The sequence below is a fragment of the Pyrenophora tritici-repentis genome, chromosome 1, assembly GCF_003171515.1.
Source record: "Pyrenophora tritici-repentis strain M4 chromosome 1, whole genome shotgun sequence".
Classification (NCBI taxonomy): domain Eukaryota; kingdom Fungi; phylum Ascomycota; class Dothideomycetes; order Pleosporales; family Pleosporaceae; genus Pyrenophora; species Pyrenophora tritici-repentis.
Window position 1 is genome coordinate 4,934,577 of NC_089390.1, and position 20,296 is coordinate 4,954,872.

At 50.8% G+C, this 20,296-nt stretch overlaps 4 protein-coding genes across 4 annotated transcripts; 1 reads left to right on the forward strand and 3 right to left on the reverse strand.

Moving 5' to 3' along the window:
* Nucleotides 1-954: 954 nt before the first annotated feature.
* Nucleotides 955-2,497, reverse strand: PtrM4_019490 (Zn-finger protein; the record flags this gene model as incomplete). Its single annotated transcript, XM_001931809.2, has 3 exons — nt 955-1,761; nt 1,812-1,951; nt 2,005-2,497. The coding sequence occupies 3 exons, from the start codon at nt 2,495-2,497 to the stop codon at nt 955-957; spliced, it is 1,440 nt and encodes a 479-aa protein (XP_001931844.2).
* A 3,954-nt stretch (nt 2,498-6,451) lies between these two features.
* Nucleotides 6,452-7,711, reverse strand: PtrM4_019500 (NAD-binding-1 multi-domain protein; the record flags this gene model as incomplete). The annotated part of the gene is made up of 1 exon (XM_001931811.2): nt 6,452-7,711. The coding sequence occupies one exon, from the start codon at nt 7,709-7,711 to the stop codon at nt 6,452-6,454; it is 1,260 nt and encodes a 419-aa protein (XP_001931846.1).
* An 8,317-nt stretch (nt 7,712-16,028) lies between these two features.
* On the reverse strand, nt 16,029-19,148 carry PtrM4_019510 (XRN1, 5'-3' exonuclease; the record flags this gene model as incomplete). Its single annotated transcript, XM_066103362.1, has 5 exons — nt 16,029-16,036; nt 16,071-16,415; nt 16,464-16,594; nt 16,645-17,554; nt 17,672-19,148. 5 exons carry the CDS (start codon nt 19,146-19,148, stop codon nt 16,029-16,031), a joined length of 2,871 nt encoding a protein of 956 aa, XP_065965564.1.
* Nucleotides 19,149-19,762: 614 nt separating this feature from the next.
* Nucleotides 19,763-20,119, forward strand: PtrM4_019520 (uncharacterized protein; the record flags this gene model as incomplete). The annotated part of the gene is made up of 1 exon (XM_001931813.2): nt 19,763-20,119. One exon carries the CDS (start codon nt 19,763-19,765, stop codon nt 20,117-20,119), a length of 357 nt encoding a protein of 118 aa, XP_001931848.2.
* Between the last annotated feature and the right edge of the window lie 177 nt (nt 20,120-20,296).

Genomic DNA, 20,296 nt, shown 5'->3' on the forward strand with positions numbered 1-20,296 from the left:
TCCCCTGGGCAGCAATTCTAGGGTATATCAGGCAATGCTACCAGCACGCTGAGCCTAATCGAGCTGCCGATGGGCATAATCACGCCCCCTCAATGAAGTATAGCTGTACGATTCGCCATCAGTGTGCTACATCTATTCAAGTGGCCATCCATTGCGATGCAAGCCTTGGTCGCTGTCGTCCGTCGCACGGCATCTTTCTTTCCAGCTTCCACAAGCACAATCGATACTGTGTTTGTGTTGAGAACCGTACTTGAGACCCAATTGCATCATTGAAACCTTTCAAGGTTGAAGGCCTTACAGTCGATACCGGAATCACAGACATTGCTTTGGATCACTCTTCATTACTTGTAATAACATTTTCTTCGCTCTACTTGTGCAGAATAATTGATCTAAAAGCGGATATAAATCCTTCATTAAGTACCAGTCTAGAGTTGCCTGCAGGTGAAAAAAAATCAAGGCCAACGATGCCGGGACGCCCCTGCCGGTCTTTTGTGTAAGGCACGCCCAACGCCTACTGTCCCGCATTGAACTCCCAGCGGAAAACCGTATAGAAGTAAACCTTGGAAATGAGCCACCCGATAAAACCAAAATGGAAATGAGGAGAGACTCGCACAAAGGAAACGAACTAAGTTGAAAATACAAAATGGACTCTGAGCGCTCAAAACCCTCAGACCCGTGGAATCCGCCATGCTACACCTAGAGGCTAACAATAACACGCCAACCAGCAAGAAGATTTTTGAGACACAGGGGTATAAGTCCTGCTTGCCGAAAACACCAGTGTAAAGGACTCGCATGTATTAGTTTTACAGATGGAACTGACAACCCATGGTGCCGCCCTGCATCGAGATTGTCTCGCCAGGCTCGTAGCAAGCCATCTGACTCTGCATCCAGACCCGCCCAGGCATTGCATCTGATGGGATACTAGGATGTGTTTATAGACCTAATAGAGAACGTCTATTGGACGGCAGGAGCCCACATTTCGTTGCCCATCCTCTGTTGATTCGGGTTGTAATGATCTGGTTCGGTGCTGTTTGGGCGGCGGATGTTGTTGTGCTGGTAGTACATGCCGTTCTGAGCCTGGTACTGAGGCTCAGGGTAGACGTAACCATTGTCATTGGCCCCGGGAGATGGGAGCGCTTGTTGGCCAGGTGATTGCCAGCCCATGGTAGACATGTGCGGGCTTCCGTTGGCACTGGAGGTACCTCCAGACTGACCGTGGTTTGCAGACGCCGGTGGCTCAAGAATCGGGGGCGGGCCATACGCGCTGGGGTGAGATGTAATTGCCGGGCGAGAGCCGCTCACGTTGGATGCGTACGACTGTGCCGTAAGCGCAGGGGAGGCACGCGGGCTAGGCTGCGGCATCTCGTGGCGCATGTGAGGAGGGACGTTCATGCCGCCCATGTACGCGTAGTCGGAACCTTGACGGTGCAGACCAGGCATGCCGCCAGCAGGCATCCCGTTAGCGGGCGAGAGGGAGAGGGTGCGGTCGTTGGGGGACGGTGTTCCTAGCGGTGAAGCTGTCTCAGAGTAGTCACCGCCATCTGAGCGACCAGTCCTGCTGGACTGAGAAGCACGCGAAGCGAGAGCAGCAGCAGTGGCGGCGGCAGCTTCCTCAACAGTACCAGTGTGGTGGTTCTGGTGACGGGTCAAAGTGGTGCGACGCGTAAAAGTCTTCTGGCAATCGGCATATGGGCACTTGTACGGGCGCTTGCCAGAGTGAATGCGACGATGTCTGGCCAACGAACTGGAGTCGCTAAAGGGCTTGACGTTGTTAGCGGTTGAAAATTACAGATGGGATACAAAGAGCTTACCTTTCCACATCGCTCGCACATGTGAGGCTTCTCACCGGTGTGGACACGTTGGTGAACGGTCAGGGCGGAGCGCTGGATGAACTGCTTGCCGCAGTTGGGATAGTCGCATACGTGAGGGCGGATACCGCTGTGGATACGTTCTGCAGGCGGTGTCAGTGCATTGCTTTTGGTGTTGCGGTCCAAGCTTCCTTACCATGACGTGCAAGGTCACTGCGTCGCGCGAAGCCTTTACCACAAGTCGAGCATGCGAAAGCCTTGGGCGGACCCGTGTCAGACGCAGGGCGGCCACCGTTGTGCTGGTGGCCGACTTGAGCATCTGGCAATTGCTGTTGCTGGGCGTATGTGTGCTCTGGGGGAGTGGGAATGTAGTTGCTGTTGTTCAGCATGGGCATAGGGGCCTGCATTTGCGAGGGTGAAGGGTAACGCAGGCCGTTCATGTGCTGTTGGGGAATCGAAGGGTAGGAGGGGAGCTGTTGCTGCGGTTGCTGCGACGAGTAACGCGACGAGTCTGAAGGGTGAGGCGACACGCCACGTTCAGAGCCGTTCTCCGACTTGATGTGGCCGCCGTTGAGGTACGACGGCGGTGCGCCAAAGTGTTGTTGTTGCATTGCGTGTTGCATGGTGTAGGGGGCTCCGGTTCCTAGGGATGCTGTTAATCTCGCGTTCAGAATCGTGTCCAGCTCCATTCTTTCAAGAAGGGCGCTCCGCTAGGCGGCAGACGACAAGGGCACTAGAGGCCCGACGAGCAAAAGACGGGACGGTGCGCACCAGGTTTAGGTGGGAGCGGGCTTTTGGTTGGCCTCGCAGTCGCAGGCGCACTGTGATGATGGGATCGATCAACGACGCTGGAAAGGCAGTGGTGTTGGTGGTCCTTGTGGTAGGCGTCGAGAAGTCGATCAGACCGCGCTCAGGTCAATGCAGCGGTTGCACTAGATGGCGAGGTCAGTCTTGTGGGAGAACTGGCGTGGTGGCAACGAGCAGCTGGCAACAATAGAGGCAGTGGCGCGTAACAAATTTGACGGTCTGGCAGTAACGCTGGCCACGTCTGACGAGTCGAAAAGGGGAGTGGAGCGGTGAGAAGGGCCTAATACGGGAGTGCGCGGGATGCACGGGGCGAATGCAAAGCGTGGGTAGAGCAGTACGTACCTGAGATAGATATAGGCTGGTGGAAGGTCGGGGCAGGGGATGGCGGTGATGGGGGGACGTGGTGTTGGAAAGTACTGCAGGTACTTCTTTCCTCGATGCGCGTAGTTGCCCAGAAAGTTGAAATGACGCTAGAGCCAATAGGGTGGGAGGTGGATCCCTCGTAGCGCTAGTCAACAAAAAGGGACCACGATGTGCAGGCAGATGCGCCGACGTCAAAGCGCCCGGAAGCCTGCACCAGATGTTGTCTTGAGCCCGCGACTGATGGACAAGCCTATGCAGCCTGCCGTGGGAAGCGAGTGAAACGGCCAGCCAGAAGCAGTCTCACCGCACGAACGCTGTCTCTGCGCAAGTCGCAAGTCTCTGGCCTGGGCCGAGAAAGGAGCAGGGATGGCGGAGAGGGCCGAGGAAACCGCTGACCGCTGGCGGATTATTCTTTCTTGCACAAAGAGAGAGTCAAGGAGAGACCGGCAGAGTTGCTGGTACTGACTGGGTCCTGGTCCTGGTCCTTGTACGGTCCGGAAAGTTAACTCGGCAGGGGCAACACCGTGTCCGTTGGAATATGTAACGAGCCGGATGCGCGTGGTTGACCGACTAGTGACGTTGGTGACGTTCGACAAGGCTTTGGGCCGATGGGCTGATTAGATTGCTTTCGCCCAACAATATTGCATCCACCGTCTCCCTACAGGCCGGCAAAAGAAACGAGGGGGTGTTAGAAGGGTTAGAAGGGGGGGTTGTTGTCCGCTGTTTCTCTTACTGTCAGTTCGGCTTCGGCTGACTGTGTGCATGGGAAATGGCGCGGCTTACCTGTCGCTGCGAGCTGGCCGTTGCTGTCTTCGGCAAGAATTGCTGGCGGGATCGCGGATCCAAATCTCTAGGTTCGTAGTGCGGTCTCTGGTGTCAGCGATCTGTAGATGCTAGATAGAAGGCAAGCATCCCTCCGACTGCATGGAGCAGGGCACGTTCAAATACACATCATCAGTGCACACTGCATCGCGACGCAGCCAACTGTGGAGCAGCCCTATCCTTGCGCTCATCTCGCGCTCGCGACACTACAGCTTCACCATTACCATTCGTGCTAGTATGCCGCTGCTAGCTGTCAAGGAGCTGGGGCAGTCCTGCGGCCATGTTTGAGGCGCATGTAGCGCCTCTTGTGCGTGCACAGATGAGGATCCACAACCCGGGCGGCGGCAGCACCTCCACCTGGGCAGCGCGCGACTTGGATCAATTGGCACCAACCAAAGGCGGCATCGCGACTTTGTTGCAATCATGTATGGTAAGTACGTACAGTAATGGCAACGGCCAGCAATCGAGGGGGGGGGGGGGGGTGCCCTGCTCCCTGCTGCATGCCGCTCCAACTCCAATGCAATCGCAACACCACCACGCAGACGACTCAGCGGTTCCTGGAGGCATGCTGGGATCCGCAGCATGGACCGCATTTGGAAGGCTCATCGAAGGCCGCTAGAAGGTGCAGAGGCACGGTGCATAAAACCTGTCTGGGACGTGCAGCAGGCGACAACTCTGGGTGCCGGCAGCGGGCCCCAGCATAATGCGGGTTTGAGACATGAGCAAAAAGAAAAGCATAACCAACATGTGTTGAATAACCAACGTATTGGTTCTATACACACCGTGCTGTTGGCGTGCCATTGGCGAAGCTTGTCGTTTTTCCCTCGAGGGTTGCGAGCCGCCCCTCTCTCTGCCTTGTCAGACACGACAGGCCCCCCTGAGTGCCACGGAATCATTCACCTGCATTTGGCTCGCGAACGCCAGGCCTGTCGCCTGGGTACGCTGGCATCCTCCACGCTCCTCCACCACGTGCCCGCATTGGCAACACGCCAGGAACACCTGCGTGAGTTCGTCAAAGAGCGTGCCCTCGTCGACGACGAGCCCGCTGTCAGGCAGGCGAAGACACGCCCAATGGCAGCACCCATCACCATCTCCACCTTCTCCTGTCCATCGGCGCGCGTTCCCCCTTAGCAGATTCAGCCACGTTGAATCGGTCGGTCACGTGGCCTCCCACCGACATTTGTCTTCTACTCGCATTCTTGCGGTGAAGGAGGTCCCGCATATCTACAACTCTTTGAAGCCTGGCGCTCGGTATGCTTCCGCCAGATCCGTCTGTGCTCGCGCGTCTTCACTCAGGCCAAAGTATTTGCCGGACCCACTCCCAGCCTCATTGCGTTTCAATCACCTATCCACACACCCCTAAACAGTTGTGCACGACCAACTTGTCGGCACACGATGCCCTGCACTACTTTGGCTGCACACCAAGAAACCATAATCTCCAATTCCGGGGCGATCGGCATCCCGAAGCAGCTACCTTGTTTCTTCTTCCTCTTGAAGCTTCTTCTCCACAAACTGCATACAACCCTCACAGCCGATACAGACGTATACGCGTGTTTCATCGCTTCCAGAAGGCCTGCAATTCAAGGAGCTATTCTTGGTCTCCAGAAGCATGGGGCGCCTCAGAATTCCTTGCGCTTTGTGCCATCACACGCAGACCACTGGCCCAGCGGTTGCGGCCCCAGCTCCCTTGACCAACGTTCCGGCGCAAGGATGACTTGTCGCACCCCTGCAGCAAGCCTCACACACACCACCCGAGCGTTCTTCCAAGCAATTTCTAGAAGGCGAGTGCATTGGGCGTCTCACGGGGCGCTCTACTCGCCCACACCCTGTCTTTTCCAGAAGATTACCCCTTTCGCTGACTTTTCTCTCCGGACACGAGCTTGGAGATAACGGTGCCCAAGGTCCAGCATGCCGTCATCTCTGTTGGTGCATGCCTTCTATCCGCCTGTCAAGCAGCCAGATTTCACCCTAAAATGGCCTGATCCAGTCAAACTACGACGAATCACAGCTGTGTGGTGACGGCGGGAGCGCGTACAAATCCGACTCGCTTAGAGCCGCATGAAACTGATACGGACAGTGTTCAGAATTCGGCCCTAAGCGTGTCGTGTGCTCCTGACCGGCCCTGCTTTACTGACCGGTACTTACCCATCGCTCCGAGAGACGCGCCCTTTTAGCCGACAACTTAATTGTGCAGCTGGAATACTGGACGCGTGACGCTGTTGAGCCGCCGGGTCTATGGCCACGGAGGAATCTCCCAGTGTGACAGCGCGTGTTCAACTTCTGGCCTGATCTATACGTTGATCCGGGGACTTGGGTCCAGGTCAATGTCCCAGCCGCTGACGAGCATAGAGATTTGACGATCAATGCTTGCCGTTCCGCTGCGCGTTGCATACGGAGGTATGCGCGTCGTAGTACCAACCACGCCGCAGGAAGGTACGGAAACGCTGCAATGGCACCAGGTGTTCAGTGTGTGCTTATGTGATCAAAGGCACCCATTGACAGGGTAGATTTGATATACAGTAAGGATACGTGATAAATACGGTTCAGGGTCATGAGAACGCCGGGAGAAGAGTACAAAGAGAAGGAGAAGATTATTGATTCCCCACGCGTGCCCAACACGTAAGATTGCAAATTCCTCAAGTGACAACATCCTAGACCCTCGGTACACCACCGGTCCCAAACAATTCCATCTTCACCCGCTCACTTGGTACGCCATAGCTTCTCAACTTGGCCTCTACGTCGAGCATGAACTGCGTGGGCCCGCAGCAGTAGTACTGCGTCTTGCTGTTGTCCGTGTGTAGGTACTTGCTATCGATTTGTTCTAGATTCACGCGTCCCTTGATGGAATAGTTATGGCCCTGAATTTCCCCTTCGATTGGATTCGACGAGTAGTACACGGTATGCACATTCTCGTTGCTTCTCGCGCATTGGTCGAAATGCTTCTTGAAAGCACGCGTCTTTGAGTTGCGTGCACCTTGTATCCAGGTAATTGGTCGAGAGGTCTTCTGCTTTGTTAAGGAGTTGAAGATGGATGTCAGAGCAGTAAGGCCTACACCTGTCGATATCAGGACAACAGGTGTATCTTGGTCGACTTCGCTAGCATCGAAGAAGAAGTCGCCAAATGGATGGGACACTCTTACAACGTCCCCTTCATTCCTCACCTCATGCAGTAGGTTCGAGATATATCCCGCCTGTGTCATGTACTTCGGCTCTCCAACCTCAATTGCGGGTTCCCTCTTCACGCTGATTCTCAGATAACTCTTGCCTGGGGCATCACTCAAACTGTACTGTCGTGCCTGCCATACCCCACCATCCAGCTCGTCGACGAAGACGTTGACAGAGATATATTGACCCGGCTTGAACATGGGCAGTTTGAGGTTGGCATCAACAGGCTCTAGGTAGAAGGAAGTGATTTCTTCGCTCTCTTTCTCTTTCTTGACAATCGTAAAATTCTTCCAGTCTGGCCAATATGAAGTCTCTTTGTACAAATCGTCCTCTTTCGCAATCATGATATTGGCCAGTTGCCAGTATGCCGCACCCCATACTTCTAATATGTCTGGTGTCGCGGCATTGCCCAACACAGTGCTCATGGTCTCCAAGAGATGCTTGCCGACGATATCATACTGTTCAGGCCGGATGTACAAGCTGGCATGCTTATGGCAGATGAGCTCCACTGCTGGACTCAACTTTCCGAGGTCATCGATGTTGGCGGCATAAGCGTAGAGAGCTCCAGCGAGTGCTTGAGCTTGGTGTCCGGTCGCTTGATGAGTGTTGTTGAAGATATTTTGGAGTTCGGGATGTGCAGTGAGCATGTCCTCGTAGAATCTTGTCGTAATAGCTGCGCCATATTCGGCAAGCACGGGGACCGTAGATTTAATCGTCTGTACTTGAGAGGGAGTCAGAGCGCTCATGTTCAATGTGATATAGTGGTTTTTCGTTGTATTGTTTTGAGCGAGATTGGTTCACGGTTGTTGCAATACTACAATGAGTAGATATGTAAATCACTGATTATGCATATCCCCACCACCTGAAGAAACCTCTAGTTATATATCCCCCCAGCCAACATCTCTCACTCTCCCGACATACCGTCCATGTTCCTGAAAGATCCGCAATACTCTGCATCTCCGCGGTGATGTTTCCCAAACAACCTTCCAAGGCCCACCACCACCCGCATCAAGAGAAAGAAAATCGGAAATAAGTGGTCGTACGACCTACACACCAAGGCTGAACAACATGTTTCCCAAAGCCAGTAAAGCCCATGTACCTAGGTAGTCGCGCATAAGACGTTGATTACGTTACGGCCCACGTGGTTTGCGATGCGTTTCTCCGCTACTTCCGCAGTGTGTGCGTGCGACCGCTGCTGGGCGGAACACGGATGTCATTCAGGAACAAGCGCGAACCCCGCGGGATGGGCCCGTTGACGGGTAGCGTTTGGGATTTTCCCTTGCCAGAACCGATCCAAATGCCGCGTGCTACCATGTGCCCGTGCAGCGTGATGGTGACGTGATGTATGGGAATCGCGTGTTTCTGGTATCATGGCTTGTCAATGTGTATGTGATATGGGGCCACGACATCATATGATGTAAACTTCATCAAGGTTGATTACTTTTTTATGTTAACGTTATGCAAACTCTCTGAATAAGCAAAGTTGGCGTACTTTGGGTTGCTGAAATTAGATCAGCTGCTCGCGTTTGCTTTCTCGGTGACTAAGAGTCACGCCATTCAAGTAGTCAGCGGCGGTCGGAAATATTTGGTGTCGTTCGGCTTATCGGAATTTCCGGCTTCTTCCGATGGAACTCCGGGACTTACAGCTGCTGTCAGCATCATCGATCGATGCAACCACAACATCTGGCGCGGTACTAATTTCACCTTCGTCGTCGGAATCCCGCAGATCCAGGAAACAAAGCCTAAGCCTTTTTGGCGTCTGCTTCGCCAAGCCAGTGATCTGCTGCACGAGGTGCACGCTGACCATGGTAATGTTTCCGAGATTCTGGGCAGCTGCTGGCGCTCCGATTTTAGCACCAAAGCCAGGCTTCGAAAGCGCGTTTCAGAGTCATTTGGATCGGGGGGCCCGGTATTGCGGTAACTTCATTTCCTGGTATTCGGCACAAGTCGTGGAGCGAGTTGTTCAAACTAGTACGCACATCTCATACACACCGCTTTCACCACAAAAGCCTCGTGCATCTCAACATCAACAAGGCAATTGACGGCGGTGACTCAAGTTTGTGTGTGCGTGGGCCCTTGTTGCGTTGTAAAGTATGCCCGACAGACCTCGGGAAGTTTACTATTGAACAACACACAAAATGACTCTCCTCTTCGGGAGTCCGCGCTAGTAAGGTGTACCCCATGGGGCGTCTCGAGTCAAAAAACCACCGACATGACTCCTCATGCCGGCTGACTGTATCCAACACAGGGTGTACAGTTCAGATTAAAATCCATGTCCGTGGCTCGATGAAATCTCACACAAATCTCACACTAGGAGAATAATCACAGTTCTTGCAGCCATTACCCTTGAAACTGCGAAGAAAATATGAGCGACTGCTAGCGACCAGGGTAAGCCGAGATGATGAGCCCCCCTCCACCCCACATCACAAAGCATAGCACAAGATTACGATGGTGATAAAGATCAACACGAATTTTGCTGACCATGACACCAAAATAGCAGCAGCAGTTCCCCCCCTGCTGACCTCGACGCCCCCGTATTAAGGCTTTCACTTACGACCGCCCTAGCCGAAACCATCACTAAGTGCCGAATTTAAATGTGCCGACGACCGCATTCGTATAAACTGCCTCAGTTGTCTGGTCGCCAAATTTACGGCGGTCCGATGGCGGCTGCGAGACTGCAAATGTGCTGTGAAATTGGCTACTGTGCAGGTGTGTCTGCAAGAAATGTTCCTTGTGGAAGGTGAAAAGCCGCTGTTTCATATAAGGGGAAATGATCACGCGACTATGTAGCTCGAATTAGTCAAATACGATGGGGCACAGTATGCGGATTGGTTAATATTGCTTGGGGCCGAGTTTGGAGACGATCAAGTATGCTGGTGTGAAAGTTGAACTAAGGAAACCAGAGCACAATGTTGCTTTTATGCGGGTAATGACCAGGAAGCCGGAGACATGGTAGTAGAGAGGCGCGCTTTGAAAAATCGAATTGCTGGATAGTAGAGATTTTATAAGAAAACAAAAGCCGGTTGATCAAAAGTACAACATCAATAAAGTAAGAGGGTAATTGAAAAGGCAGGGGTTTCCAGCCAAAACAGCACATCAAGTTTTCATAGTTCATCTTTTGCAAACTCTTCCCACAACATCGGAAACTCGGTCTCTTCATTTTAGTATAATCAACAGACAAGACCGCAACTCGGTCATCGAAGGTCAGGCTGAGAATTTAGAACGCAGAAACACACTGGTAGAAAGGTAGAGTACTGCCTCCAGCAAAGAAGATATTTTTATAGCCCCCTTGGCCACCATCATGCCCCAGTCCATGAGCCTCTCCTCACTCAATATTGTGTGTCAAAGTGGTGTTTTGACACAACAAAACATTCCAAACATCGACCGGTTTCGCCGAATTTTTAGAAACGTACACCGCTCGACGACTCATTCACCTTCACCTTTGTCAATTTCATTTCGATATCCCAGAATTTTACAAAGCGGCAACATCCAGGTTCAATTCCATGAGTTTAATAGAAATACATCAAGTTTTAATAAGAGGACACGAACAGCGACATTTCATGGTTTACTCCAATCTTTTTTAATTAAGAAAGTTTATAAAACTGGGTGTGTGTACAAGTTGATTTTCAAATAGAAGAGGGGGGAACGGCGAGGATAAAACATACATGCCCAGCAGGAATTTTTGAATAAATGGCAGAAATTTCGTAGTAAGAGAAAGAAGGAAGAAGAGGATCCAGAGAGGAGGTATTTATACACAGACCCATAGAGCCCGCAACAACCTCATTTGACAACACGTAAATTGGTTTAGTTATGAGACCAGGCATTATGTTTTTATAGTTTGCTACTCGTTGCTGCCCATGGGCGTTGCCACGGGCTTTTTTTGTCTCGCCTCATACAGGCTCTAGAAGACCGTTTATTTATGTAAATTTTGGAACGGGGAAGGACTCACATATACAATAACGATGTGGCTTTAGTATCTCATATTTATGGAAACATTATCTTTTAGTAAGTTTTGAGTTTGTGAATAAAGGCAGAAGAGAGAAAGAGGGCGGTCTTTCATGCATCCACTCGAACGAGGTTTTAGAAACAGCAGAAGAACAAGGAAGCAAGGTCAATTACGTCAAGCTCGTGGATTTAGATATAGAGAGAGATTATGCAGGGGAACGCCATTCCATATAGTGAGTGTATTGGAACAAGGTCCCTCTAGTAGTATGACTACTATGGATAACCGAATGGGAGGAGGGACAAGGCGGGGTGGCTGCAACGTATTGTATTGACTATCGTGTTATTTGTCCTCCTCTCAGGCTGTTGTGGTGGATGCCATTGCCCACCGGGCAGTGCCTGCCACACCAGCACATCATGTGACCCCCAAGCACCTTCTACCTGGACTGAACCCAGATATTCTCAACAGAGTGTATGTTTTTAAAAACAGAGAAGAGCCAGGAGGAGAGATATGTTATCAAGCAAAGTGTTTTCATATATTTAGGGCAATATCTTCATATGTGAAGCTGCCATAAGGGAGTTTTTGTTTTCGAGGAAAGAGCTGTTGTGCGAAGAGGAGACATGAACGGGTCTGTTCCCGATTTGAGTAATCAAGTAGTAATTTTGTGAGAAGGATAGAGTGTGTAAAGAGTCGGGGAGAGGTGAATTTATACCCCAAGGGACCGCGCTAGCAGTAGAGATTTTAGTAAGAAGCGAAAAGAGGAATCATCGGGTTTCTTGTGCTACGTTATTACCAGGCTCTTCGTGGCATATGTGCTGTTTATTGTAGTAGAATGGTTGGTCTCCATCGTACCATTTCTGCACTTTTTCCAAGAGACACGGAACGCCCGAAGAGATATTTTTACGCACCCAAGTCCCAGAAATGCCCACATGAGTCATGACTGCGGCGTCTTTTATAGATAACACCTGGAATAGAACTCCAAAGAGACATGAACTTCGTAAACGCGATCTTTGAAAGAAGAAAGGAGAAAAAGTCATTCAATTGCTGTATGCTACTTTCGATAAATACCGAAAGCGCATACGTTCTCCACCAACACAGTATTTTTAGGTGCAGGAGAGGAGTTACATGCTCATTTTCTATTTCCATTTTAGTGAACACGCGGAAGCAGACACATGTCCAGTGGGCCAGCAATTTTAGAAGGAGGAGAAGGAAAGGGCATATTTCGTTCATAGTCTCATTTTAGGTAGAAGACGCAGAAGCGGACATATGTGTCAAGCTTCCGTAATTTTAGAGAAAGAGTAAAGGAGAGGTGCATAAGTGCCATTGGTACGCTATTTTAGAGGGACAGAGAAGAAAGAAGAAGGCAGAAGAAAGGATATTTGAAGTATGATGGGGTTTTTTCGCACATAGAGTTTTGGGTGAATATGAAGTATGTAAAGAAGAGAGAAGAGGAGGGAGGACGGCGTGTGGTATATATACACCAGAGAGGAGGCCAGTGCTTATGTCTAGGTGCCCTACCGATTCTTGAATTCGGGAATGTTAGGTGCTCCAGGCATTCGAGCACTAGGTACGCATTTCTGATCTCACGCCTCTCATGTAGTTGACTAGTTGACCCTTTAGGTCATACCAATAGTTTTTGGATGTATGTAAGAGTAAAAGTTAGACCGGTAAAAGTTTTTGAAAAGCCCGGAGACGCAGAGACAGTCCATGAGCTGGGGGCTTCTGGATTTTGAGTCGAACATTCGATCTCCGACTTCAGGTTTTCAATGTTTTAGATATTCAGAAAGGTCGTTCATCCCGGGGAGTTTTTGTAATTTTTGAGAAGCTAGCGTCCGCCTCGTATACTAAGTATCTCCACAACTTTCAGCAAAACATCGATTGCTGACGAGTATCTTTGAAGAAATTCCCAGGAACAGTGATTTTAGAAAGTACCGGAAAAGACGAGCGACCATCATCACGTTCGTATGGGGGGGGGGGTTTGAGAAGACAGGGTAAAGAGAAAGCTCATCGGAACACGACGACGGCGTTTTTGAGAAGAAAGTGCAGAAGTTTGTAATTCTGTGAGAGAAAGAAAGAAAGATAGTAGGCAGGAGGGGTGTTTATATACCCACACAACGCCAAGCGCTAGGACAAAAAACCTCGCCCTTTACTTTTAGAAATCCGGAAGGCCGGCAGAAGACATCCAGCATTGGTAAATCGATTTCGAACACACATGCCGCAGCAGTGTCATTTTTATATGCAGCAAACCCGAGAAACCCCACAGTCCATAGTATTCTTCATCTTCTGTTTTTAATTCCGTATTTTGTAGAAACTCTCTCTCCTCTCTCATACACAAGCGGTCAGTCTTTTTTCAACTCCGCATTGTTTCGGAACTATCACTCTTTTTTTCACATACACAAACGGTCAGTCTTTTTGAATACCCAGATTGTTTAAAAGACTCGGCAGGGAAGACGCAGACAGATCATGTAGAACCCCTTTTATGGCTTTGGTCACACACCATACACTGTATTATCGGGGGGATGGCGCAGTGGTAAAGCGCCTGGTATTCCTTTACCGCACTCCAAATTTGCAGTGTAGTAGAGGTCGAAGGTTCGAATCCTTCTCCTCTCACCGCCACTTGTGGCTTTACCAAAAAATATCGAACGGCTTACTCCAACTCGCAAATTTTCACCTACCCCTGCAAACCTAAGCGACAGGTTATAGCCGCAGTACACCCGAGCCACGCACTGCTACGACTACAAACACTACGCTAAGCTTGTTACAACCCTACGCCTCGTTCAAGATCCCATGGCTTTTTCCCCTTTGAGGTTTTTTCAGACTTAGGAACACGAGGAAAGCGTTGCAAAAAGAGATAGGTTGAAGAGAAGGAAAAACAGGCAGCTATAATAGGGTTTTACTTTCTCTCCTCCCCTGTAATAGCTAGGACATGCCTAAACTACATTAGTCAAACATAACCAACGAACATCAAAGGAGAGATAAAAATAGCTAGAATGGCATCTGCCACCGTCCTACATAGTCTCTGACTGATAAAGGACGCTAATGGATTACATACATACATACATACACTGTATTATCTCGTTTTTCTGAAAAAAGGGAGGAGACGGACATATTTTGGGCTTCTTCAAGGTTTTTAGAAATAGAAGGAGGAAAGGTACTCAGTGGATTTTATAAATAGGAGGGAAAGAGAGGAGACGGACATCACGTCTGTGTTGGGGCGATTTTAGAAAAAGAAGGGAGAAAGTAGAGAAACGCATATGTCCTTGAATCGGTAGGTTTTAAGAATAGAAGGGAGGAAGCGCAGAAACAGACATCGAGCGCATACCCGTAGATTTTCAAAAATAGAGGGAAGAGAGTGCAGAACACAAACATTCATAGTGCCCACCCGATTTTTAATAAATAGTAGGAAGAAAGAGCAGAGACACACACATCACAGTTTCCCATGTGTTTTTGGAAATAAACAGGAAGAAAATGTGGTAAAGAAGAGACAGAGAAAGTCCACAGCAGGAGATATTTATACCCCAACGCCGGCGCTACCTTTCCTACATTCGTTAGTTCGCTGCTGATTTTTAATAAACTCTCTCAGCAGAAGCATGAGCTGTGTTCCTGTGTTGTTCGTTTTTTTCAATCAAGCGAAGCCGCCAGCTTCCAACTTGGCGGTTGATGGCAACGATCTTTTAAATTCTCTACAGCAACGACACATACACCCTCTACTCAGTATTTTTTGAAAAGAGGTCACCACACTATATCGCTGAATGGCTGTAATTTTAGAAGGGACAAAAGGGGAAAGGCAGTCAAACTCATCACAGACTTCTGCCTCTCGTTTTAGACTTATACCATAGATTTTAGAAATGTGGGTGATGAGAAGAGAGAAGGAGTAAAGGCGGACGTAGAGGGGTTTATATACATCTGCGCTGAGGCTTGTCACGTGTTCAGTGTCTCACATCCGCCATCTCCAAGTCCCGTATGTCTCAAAAATTTACATGCTTCAAAATACCATGAAGAGCGTCATGTATGCGCACTCACACATCACGTGCCCCTCCCGCTCCCCAGAGGTATATGAACCCCCCATTCTAGCCCTCTCCCTTCCTCTCTCTCTTCTAACACATTACTATCATAAACTTTCCATGCTTTCTCTAAAACTATAGGATTCTCAGATGATGTGGAGGAGAGACTTTCCCGCTTCCCAATCTTTTCTAAAAACGAACAATTTTCGGCTCGATGGAGTTCTGTCCCTTTCCAGCTTTCCTAAAACCAAGAATGGAAAATTTGCATGTTCCGCCACATACCTCCCCTTTTTAAAAATAATGTTGTTGTGTTGAAAACCCCGGTTAAAAATTAAGGAAAATGTCTGTATGTGACGGATTTTGAAAAAAAAATAAGATCAACAAATGTATGGTTCCGTTCCCGTGGGAGGTGCTCAAAAAACTACTAAAAGCGGTGATTCTACTTCGCATGTGTGCCACGTGAGACACCACCCTCTCCATCTACCAAAAACAGAAGAAAAGCGCGTCATGTGCTGTACGTGAGACACCCACACAACACATATATCATGCAATTCTTCGCGCGTTCATTTATAAAACACTGAGAAAGGAAAGATGAAGGTGAAATATGGGGCGAAGGTGCGGTCGGGCGGGAGATGGAAGTGGTATTTATACACCATGACTTCCACTCGGACAAGAATCATCTTCACCAGATATCACATGTCCAGCAAAGCCCACGGTCATGAAAAACAAGCAGTATGAACATAAGCGTACATTACATAGTTATCCTAAAACAGTTTTTTTCTGGTTGCATCTCCGAGTCCGTGATATCTTACATCTTACTTGGAAGAAACCCGTGCCTCGTGTTTTTCCCTTTCCTCATTGCCTTGCTAGTTTAGCGGTAGTCGTTGGCGTTGTACGTAGGCCTGTTGTTTTGGTATCCTCCTCCACCGCCACCACCACCACCACCACCACCGCCGCCGCGATATCCACCTCGTCCGCCTCTGCCGCCACGGCCACCTCTGTCGTCCCGTGGTGGGCGGTCGTTGTATGCGTTGTTGCCTTGGTATCCGCCGCCGCCACCACCTCCCCCACTTCGTCCAAGGATCTCATCAGCAGGGCGGTAGAACCGCTCATCCCTTAAGGAGCTGTTGTTGGGAGCTTGACGTGGTGGGGGTGCACCGTGATGCTGCGTGTTGCCCATCCAACCTCCCCGCTGTCCACCCTGGGGAGGGACAGGCGGGGGTCCGTAACCAGGAGCACTATGACCTTGCCAACCACCTAGGTTAGGTGGGGGTACCCATCCGGGGGGAGGTGGAGGGAAGAAGTTGCCGCCAGGAGGAGGAGCAAAATTGGCACCGGGGAATGGTGGTGGGAAGTTGTGTGGGGGTGGGGGACCGCCGTAACCTCCCTGGTTGCCATTGTATCCGCCACGGTTGTTATCCCAGCCACCACCACCAGCTCCACGGCCATTCTGGTAGCCTCCTCGACCTCCGCCGTTTTGGTTCTCGCGGCGATCGTTGTAGCCTCCACCTCCACCTCCTCGGCCACCACGGCCACGACCACGGAAACCACCGCGCTCATTGTTGCGGCGCACCGATTCGGCCTCGCCGGGTTGGAGAGCTGGCTTGGGGAGCTTGACGCCTTCGAGCAGGACAGACTTGTGGGCGCGGCTTGAGCTGATGCTTGGCATTTCGTAGTATACTCTGCATTGTTATTAGTAACGCACAAACACTTTCATTTCACAGGAACATACCTCATTGAACGGTCTTGGGTGATTTCAAAATCTGTTGTGCCGTCGGCGTCAAAAGGTGGCACAAGTTGACTGTCCATGACAAACAAATCATGCGGCTCAATGTCTCCATGGAGCGCACGACTCTTCGCAGGGTCGATCTTGTGCTTTTGTTGACCCTTGCGGTACAGTGCCTTTTCCACATCATCAAAGAGACCACTCTCTTGTGAGAACATGAGGGTCTCCTTTCCAAACTCGTTGCGCTTCCTCTCGTCGTCGGAAAGCTCTGGGTACTTGGTTGCCATGGCCTCCAGTAGTCGCTTTTCGTCGATGAAGGGCAGAACGGCAACACCCTGCCAGGCAAACTTCTTGCCGTTGAGATCGATGGGGAAGTCTTCAGGATAGAAGTCGACAATGGAGCTGTTGGGATCCTCCATGAGTACACGGAATGGCTCTGGGATGGCGTGGTTCGATGCGGCGGGCAAAACTCCCATCAATTGTTCATAAGGATGGAAGGGCACGCCTTTTTCAAACAGCTTACGGGGGTCCATGTCTTCGAGACCGACAAAGTCGGCGGCAAAAGGAGCGTAGTGGTGAGGGAAGTACCAAGTCCATGAGGGGCAGCCTTGCATATAGTAGGCCAACACCCAGCAGAGTCCCTCGGCGTACTGACGTGCGACCTTGTTGCGAAAAGCAATGTCGTTCGGCGCAACGTGAAACTTTTGCTCGTAGTAGCGCTCCTCATAACCATCTTCCCAAAGCATGATGGTGTCTTCTGGCGGACTATCGTCCTTCTTCGGAGGCTGAGCAGCCTGGGTCGGTGATTGAGGAACGACTGGGGTATTGCGGCCAGGTGTGCCGTTGTCGAGATCGTCCACCTCATCTAGCTTGCGCTTTCCAAGATGGACTGGTGTTTCCGTACCAGACGCAGATTCTGAAGCAGGCTCAGAGTCTGGTGTTGGCTCAGGCTCAGGCAGAGATGTGCCATCGGCCTTAGCCTTCAACATCTCCTTGAGGCGGGCTGCCGCGCTCTTGTTGGATTGACTATCACGAGAGTGCATAATGTCTTTGTGTACATCACGCACTTCCTTTGATTGCGCATCCTTGGGATCGAAGAACACGATACCTGCACTGGTGTAGGTGTCGGTAGTCTCCTTGGCGCGCTTGAACCCAGGCGCTGAAACGCCGTCGTTGTCTGTACGTTGACGCTTGTGCGCATTGCTCTGGGCTTCACGTCGAGCCCTATTTGCTGCCTGGCGATCGGCAACTTCCTTTCGCTTCTTGAAAATACCAGCCTCTCTGCTGGCAAGGGCGGACATGATTTGTTGTACACGGCGCATATCGGGGTAGCCGTCTTTGGTCACATAGTCATCCATCTCAGCAGCGAGATCGCGCCAGATGCTGATCAACAAGTCGATACCTTGATCTCGAATCTCAAGACTGGGCAAATGTGGCAGGAAATCGTTACCGACAAAGAAACACATAAAGACCCAGTCGTCGAGAGAGCGTTCTAAGTCATACTTGAATGTGCGTTTGGGCGTGTCCATTTCGACAGCCAGATACTCGCGCAGGACGTTGGTGTGCAACCAAATGTATGGTTTGAGTTGATGTTCAGATGTGGCCCACTCCTCAGCAGCTTCTTCTTCGGTAAGCTTCTTCTCGTCTTCGGGAAATTCACAGTTTGTTCGAATATGTCCTTTGCGGCCACAACGAGTGCAGACCTTGTCCTTGCCTGAGTCGTAGAAGACATCTTCTCGAAGGACTTTGAAATGGGGCTCATGGGTAGCAAGACTCAACATGATCAAGTCGGCGTCCAAGCCGTAGATGACGTGCGAAGTGTTGGGGTCATGTGTGGGCATAGCGCGCTGCGAGCGAATGAAGTTCATAATCTTGTGTTCTCCTTCACCAGGCACAGATGCATCAGAGATGATGACTTTCATGTCCTTCCACGAGGGGTCGGTTGTGAACTTGTAAGCACACCAGTATTGAAGACTCTCGGCAAGAAGATGCATGAAAGGTGTACCGGGTGTAATTGCATTCGAGTCCCAAGTCTTCTCCACGACCTCCTCAAGCGTGTTGATGTCTTCGCCGCGACTTGCTTTTTGTGAGTTGAGTATCTTCTGGAACTCTGCACGTTCCTCATCCTTCTCTTTGGCTTCACGAGCGGCACGGAAACGTCGCGATCGCTGTTGGTTCATCTTGGCACGTGGCGCAACACCGTCGACGGCCATGTAGAGCAGCTTGCGAGGGCGGACCATGCCGACAACGCGGTCAGTGTATTCAAAGATGGCCATCATCATATCAGCCTCAGTTTTGGGCGCAGGCTTGTCTTCAGGATGCGAACAAGGATGTACAATGCCGTTCATATCGAGATATAGGTTGTCGAACTCTTCGCCATTTGGGTTGGGTCCGGTACGATCTACGGGTATGACGGCATCGCCGACCTTTTTTGGCAATTCTTCTTGCACGGTAGATACGATCTTTGGGTATTTCTGGCTGAGCCAGCGGAACATGGCGGGGACACCCATGATGGCGGTAGGCGCTCAGTGGCGCGCGCTGTGTAGGGTGTAGGGTCGGGTAGCTCGAAAACGGAAGCGGAAGGACGTGTGATGGTGCTCTGGGACTTGTAGTAATATCGCGATGATGCTTTCAAAGATACAAAGACAACAACGGCGCTGTGACAGTTGATGCGCCGGTCAGAGAAAAGAGACTGCCTACGGGCAACAGATGGCGCTTCCTCCTCTTGCTTGCGCCTGCTGCGTTATTCAACGGCTGAGCGACGAGATTCAGCGTCGCAATCTCTTCCAGCGCGCCGTTAGCGAGTTGCACACGAAATCGATGGTGTTTGGTGAGAGAAGCAAGCTGGGACGAGCTGTGGAAACTTGAGCGACGCGCTCTTTGACAATCGCGGCCGACCATGTGGAGCCGGCGTTTAACCGAACAAACCCCTGTCAGAGCCGCAGTCCGTGCTCGGAATTATACGTGGAACTCTGGCTGGACAACTCAAGACTCTCTTTGGTCAGGAACGGGACACTGCGCATGCACCTGGAAAAGACACGCAACCTCAATGGGAGCTTGCTGTATATATCGCTGAGAACTCGGACCACGCCTGCCATGAAGTCATAGCCCACGAATTTCCAAGATGATGCGAGTTCTCGAGGCCAATGCGCCTCCCAAGCAGACAGCCACCGACACCATCAGCACCCTGAGTGGCAGACTGACGAGCGCAACCCTCCTCGAAGACCGCCGCGCTGCTATTCTCGGCCTCCGCAGCTTTGCAAAAGAATACCCAGCTTCGGTTGCATCTGGTGCTCTACGTGGGCTTATTGCTTCTCTCACGAAAGATGGAGAGGACGTGGACACGCTCAAGGTGGTGCTGGAGACACTGCTCATGCTCTTTCACCCAGACGAACAAAGTCCCGAAGCTTCAGAAGAAATAGAACTCTGGCTAGCAGATCAATTCTCACAAGTACGCGCCTCCCATTTTTATATCTGCTAGTGCTGAGCTTATGGTAGCGACAAGACAATATAACCCTCCTCGTCGACCTCCTAGAGAAGCCAGACTTCTACGCCCGTCTATACTCTTTGCAACTTATTCGCGCCATATCCCAAGCGCGACCCCAAAGAACCCAGGAATGCGTACTCACCGCGCCCGGAGGCATCGAACGCCTCGTAG